At 26.2% G+C, this 6,141-nt stretch overlaps 1 protein-coding gene across 1 annotated transcript in view; it reads left to right on the top strand.

Annotated features, from left to right (window-relative positions):
* The first annotated feature begins 3,179 nt into the window (after positions 1 to 3,179).
* The window catches only part of LOC135926603 (uncharacterized), a 35,078-nt gene continuing 32,116 nt past the window's right edge, over positions 3,180 to 6,141 (top strand). The window contains exons 1-3 of the mRNA XM_065462529.1: positions 3,180 to 3,299; positions 3,425 to 3,576; positions 3,625 to 3,767. Coding sequence (XP_065318601.1) covers positions 3,252 to 3,299; positions 3,425 to 3,576; positions 3,625 to 3,767 — 343 coding nt within the window. The 5' untranslated portion in view covers positions 3,180 to 3,251. The remainder of the gene's footprint in view (positions 3,300 to 3,424; positions 3,577 to 3,624; positions 3,768 to 6,141) is intronic.

The raw sequence follows: 6,141 nt of genomic DNA, 5'->3' as shown, positions 1-6,141 counted from the left end.
TCCCAAACCCGAGGTGGGTCTAATAAAATTACTGCGATCTAAATTAGCAATATTTATATAAGAAATAAGCCAGCATTAACTCGAGTCGAACCCCATAAATAATGTTGTTTCAAATATTTTAATTAAAATTATTTATCAATAATATCGAACTTAAATAGGAAAATCCTGCAAGCAACTCAGCTTATGACTAAAAAATTTTTAATCGGGGACTCTTAGTCTTAGGGCTTGGAAATAATAAAAATGAATTATTATGTAGGTTTGCTTATAGATTATTTCTATACCTTCCTGATCTTAGTTCAGAATTAGATACGAACTTTCTGACCGGATTTTTTATATTTTAAATATTTTTTAGGTATATTTTTATTTAAATCAAATTTTAAAAATAAATTTATTTCTACTAGCACTTCACCCCCATTTAGTATATATATATATATATATATAAATATATGCATGTTTCTTTCACGTGGACAAAGCCGCGAAATCAAAATAAAATATTTTTTTAAAACCAAGCTTAATAAGCTGACATTAAAATTAATAGAAAAGAAAAACTATTGACGATATTATATTTATAACTAAGAAATGAAAAATAAATAAAATAAAACATTTGCAATTTATAAAAAAAATTAAATCAATTTATATAGTTTATTTTATTTAATTAAAGTTAAATAACTTTTTAAATAAATGTGTTATTTATTATAATTAATTTTACAAACAAAAAAGAAAAAAGAGAATAAAATAAAGCTTTGAATTATTAATTTAGAAGGTATAATAATATTAATTTAATTTAAGATTAGATATGAGATTTATTTTATCTTACTTTACATATATCTGTTCAGAACCCCATGTCTAGATTCCGGAATAAAAAATTTAACATATAAAAATAATATGAACCTCGGGTCTGGACCCTGAACCCCGGGTCGGCCTGAGCACAAAATTTGGTCGTAAATTTTACGACCAAGCAAATTAACAACACTATGATATAGATCGAATTTCCTTTTTGATATATCATATCGTATGTGAGTTAAAGAGGCTGTGTGTGAAATATATTAAATAAAAAACTAATAATTACCTCAATTATATGGATCTTGTTTTGTTATTTGGTTTAAAGAACCATTTGAAAAATAATTATTTAAGTTAAATTACAGGAAGTTTTTAAAAAATAACAAAAATTTTCTCAACAATTTCTTAAGTTTTTAATAGTCATTTATTTTAATAAATAAAATCGAAATCCATATTTTTTTAATAATAATAATTAATTAATCATTCTGCCATATTGTTATTTTTATGCACATTCTGTTTATAAAAGTTTGCGATAATCTCTTCAGAATCTTTTTTTAGTGAATTTGGTGATATTAATTAACTTGACAGTTAACATCGCCGTAAACGTAAATTGATTTCTGATAAATAAGTAAATTTTGGTATTTCCAATAAGAAATCTTCGATTTATTAATGTTAAATATTGTTTAAAATTTTATTCAAATTTCATATTATATATGTTTATTATTTATTATATATAGATTAATGTTACTTATTTATATAAAAGTTATTTAACAATAAAAATATTTTATATACTTTTAGAATTGCAATAGAATTGAATAAAAACTATAACTGATCATTATAATATATTTAAATAAATGACATAAAAATTAGATATGATATCGGATCGGTAATCGGTCGATATCAATTTAATATCGGATCGGATAGGCCTCCAAAATGTGATATCGGTATACACCTACTTAAAACCCAAATTTATTAGTTATACCTTTAAAACCCGTGGTGATCCTGGATAGTTGACATCCCTTTAAAAATTATGACATATATATTATTGGGAATATAAACTTTAATATAATAAAGAAAAACTTTTTATTGGCCATTATTTTATCACAAATTATAAATTTACATTTCTTTTTATTATTTATACATGCATGAATGACGTTGAATTTTTATATTGGTCCTCTCCACATTAAATTACAATATCAATATGTGTTAAAATAAAATTTTACTTTTTTATTTTTATTCCGTCATGCATGGGCTACTCTTTTTGAATATTTATTACATATATTTTTATTTTACCATATAAATTTTTTATCAAAAGAAAGAAAATGGTAAGAAAATAATAATAAAAAAAGCTTTATTTATTAATTTAGAATGAATAAGATAAGAAGAATAAGATTTAATTTAAGATTAGAAAATGAAATATTTTTTTTTTACTTTTCATTTATCCGAGCCCAACCCCAAGGTGTAAGTCTGGACCCCTGGTCTGGACCCCGGGTCTGAACCCCTGGTCTTAACCCCGGGTCTGGACCCCGGGTCTGAACCCCTGGTCTGAACCCCGGGTCTGGACCCCGGGTCTGAACCCTGGTCTGAACCCCGGGTCTGGACCCCTGGTCTGAACCCCGGGTCTGAACCCCGGGTCTGAACCCCGGGTCTGGACCCCTGGTCTGAACCCCTGGTCTGAACCCCGGGTCTGAACCCCTGGTCTGAACCCCGGGTCTGAACCCCTGGTCTGAACCCCTGGTCTGAACCCCGGGTCTGGACCCCGGGTCTTAACCCCGGGTCTGAACCCCGGGTCTTAACCCCGGGTCTGAACCCCGGGTCTGAACCCTGGTCTGAACCCCGGGTCGGCCTGAGCACGAAATTTGGTCGTAAATTTTACGACCAAGCAAATTAACAACACTACTCCTTCTCTTCCAAAATTTATACAATATATTACTATAAAAAGAATTTAAAAAAAATTTAGTAAACGTTAATAACTTTCAAAATAAACAGCTATAATTCAGAATTTTTAGAAAAAAGCATTTTTATATAAAAAAAGTGAAACCCCAAAATTATTTTTATAAAAATTTAGTATTCCCCCCCCCCCCCTAGCAAAATACCTAATTCACCTATGGTTTTCATAATATAATGATTATGGAATACAAAATAATAAATATATAGATAAATTATTAGAAATATTACAGTCAATATAAAATCTATAAAAATATGGATCTATTTTTCTCCATCTCTTAAGATTTTCTCCCTTAGTTCAGATAGAAATTTCATGTCTCTTTGTAATAGCTTTTACTTCTACCAATTCCCTTTAAACATTTATATATTTATTATATAAAATTGAGCGTGGCTTCAAATAAAAAGTAATTTTGACAGTAAACATGACTTGTGTAACTCTTTTTGTTTTATATTCAGAATATTCTAAATTTATTTTCCAAAATTCCAACCTGAGAATATGATAAGCTCATAAATTATTTTGATTAATGGTCTTAAGAAGGCATATAACATTTTTATTCTTAGGCTGGACCTGGGTAAATTGATTCATGACATTGTAAATTATATTAACTTTTTATTAAAGAAATTAATGATAATTAATCATTGAACCTATTTAAAATAATTAGAAGCTATAAATTTTAATAATTAACTTTATTATTAGATGAGATATGGATTTTGTGAAGTATCAAATGAAACAGTGTATGCCATTACTTTTGATGGTAGTATTTATAGTATTAACAAAAGTTTTGGCATTATCAATTGGAAAATTCAGTTTTCTTCAGTTACTCAAGTTATGATGAATTCCCATGTTAAGTAAAAAATTTTTTAAGCAACTTGAAATGTATTTTGATATTTATAAAGTGACGTCTTATTTCCTAATCCTAAAGATGGAACCCTTTATATAAATTCTATTGAGTCTGGAAAGTTAAAATTATTACCCTATACAATTCCGGAGTTGGTACAAATATCTCCAACAATCACAAAAAATGGAATAATTTATACTGGTAAATTTTTAAAAATATTTTTGAATATATTAAAATGTATTTTTAATTCAATTATGAGAGACCTGCAGAGATACCCTTTGCATGGTCTTGCCTGGATTAAAAATTTTTGGCCTCCCAAGTTTTATATTTTCATGCCTGGCCCAGATTTTTTAAAAATAAATTTTTAGATAATAATGATAATTTAAAATATTTGGTTTTAAAATGTTTGGCCCAGTCTGACACAAATATTTTTATAAGAATATGTTTTAGGCCCAGCCTGGATATTAAAAAAAATTTTTAAGCACAGCCCAGGTGTATTAAAAAAAAATAAAATGAGGCTTGGTTTGTTTAACCACATTGGGCCAGATCTGTGGGTCTCTGATATTATTAAAGAATATCATTAAAATATTTTAGAATTCAGAGACTCATCATATAAATATTATATTATTACAATTAATCTTATTTTCTAAGCAAAATTTGAATATGTGAAGTTAAATTCTGGAATATTATATTCTAATTTAAATTTCATATTAACCCAAAATTAATATTATAAAAATGTGTATACAGTAAATTTTATTATAGTTAACCTCCAAAGAGACATGAAATTTAGTTATAGAAAAAAATAAGGGGGCATGTAGTTTAGTCATTTAAAAAAAATAATTTTTTTGAAATTTTATTGTTACCATTTTTTTTAAAAATACAAAAAACATTTCCTAACTCATCTTATGAAGCTAAATACGATTCTATATTAATATAATTTATATTAAGCTTCTTTGATAAGGGGCACACATTTTAGTCATGCCCATATCTGATTGCATTATATAGTTAACTTTAGTAATAATATCCAATATATTTAATTTAGTAAATTTTTTAAATATCTAATAAACAAATTTTTTAGTTTATTATTAGTTTTACTGAATAAAGAGTATATTGAAAATAAACCTATAAATTTTGTAATATACAATATAGGCCTTAAAAGTTCAAAATAAATAAATAATTACTTAGACTTTACATATTCATTATATTCATTTAATTCGACATAGAAATTTGATATTATATTTGAAGGGTGGAGATCAAAGATTAAAAGATAATACCAGTTGATTTCAATATAGTTCTGATCCCATCCAATCTTTGAACAGAATTGTTAATTATCATTGGGTAATATTAGATCCAAGGTATCCAGTAGTGTATCGCAAAAAATTTTTCTCACAATTTGGCTTGAAACTTATTTACATATGGAAACTTCTGAAAATTTTTACAAATAATAGCACATTAAAAAATTTATTTTTCTTCCAATAATTATTTTGGTTATCCTTATGTTAATTTTTAAAAAAATGGTATAAGGTAAATAAAAATACAAATGTTTTACCCCCACGAAAAGAAACATTATTTACCTCTACCATCCAAAAAAATATTTAAAAATATAAAAATGTTAACAAAAATAATTAGTTAAAATAATAATGAGGAGTATAAAAAAGTTATCTAGAATAATTTAACATTAGATCATAGCCAGACTTTTCATTTGGTTAGCTATATGGAGAGTGAATTATATCTTGATTATCAATAAAGAAGTTATATTGTATATTTGTAATATATTTACTTTACCTCAGATTTTTTATGTTTGGTCAAAATAATAGGATATGCCACACTACATAAACATGAAAAAAGTCTGATGATCTATATTAGAGTTGTTAGTTTGCAAATTGGTGATAAAATTTTCATGGAAAATCAGTATCACCAGAAATTTTTTCAACTCTGACATTATTTGATGGAAAATTATATATTGTAGTCATTTCATATCCATCCATGGAGCATTCCATTACAAAACCATTGCTGGCTTTTAGGATTTTACATTGGGGAGCTTTTTAGAAGACATTATCATCAATGAAATGACAATGAGTGAACATAAACAACATTTATTTGCTGTTTTAATTTTACTTGTATAGACCAAGCTTTGGTTAATATTAAATATATTTTTCAATCTAAAATAAAATAATATCTCGTAAAAAAAAAGTTGCTCTAAATAAAATCTTTTAGATATCCAACTAATTATTGAAAAGATTTTTTAGGAATGTTCACTTTAGTCAGAGAATGACTTATTTATAGCCCTCTATTCTGTGGCTTAACTATAGCTATTAGCTGTTGTCATAAAAATTGGCTATGACCAAAAGCCTAATAGTTTTTTTTAATTATTCTTTTTTAAATCATTGAGCTTATTGACTAGAAATATGAAACAAAAGATAATGATAGATCAAGCAAGAATATATATTATATATAATTGAAATAAAGACGACTAGTGATATGGATCACTCATTTTTAAAAAAACTATTAGCCAAAGCTATTTAAAATTAATTTTTGACAAAGGCTAAACTAGTGTTGTTAAACGGCTAACTCA

This window comes from Gordionus sp. m RMFG-2023, chromosome 3 (assembly GCF_954871325.1).
Source record: "Gordionus sp. m RMFG-2023 chromosome 3, tfGorSpeb1-WG-v2, whole genome shotgun sequence".
Classification (NCBI taxonomy): Eukaryota; Metazoa; Nematomorpha; class Gordioida; order Chordodea; family Parachordodidae; genus Gordionus; species Gordionus sp. m RMFG-2023.
The sequence above is the reverse complement of the archived record's forward strand: the minus strand, read 5'-3'. Positions and strand labels throughout refer to the sequence as shown.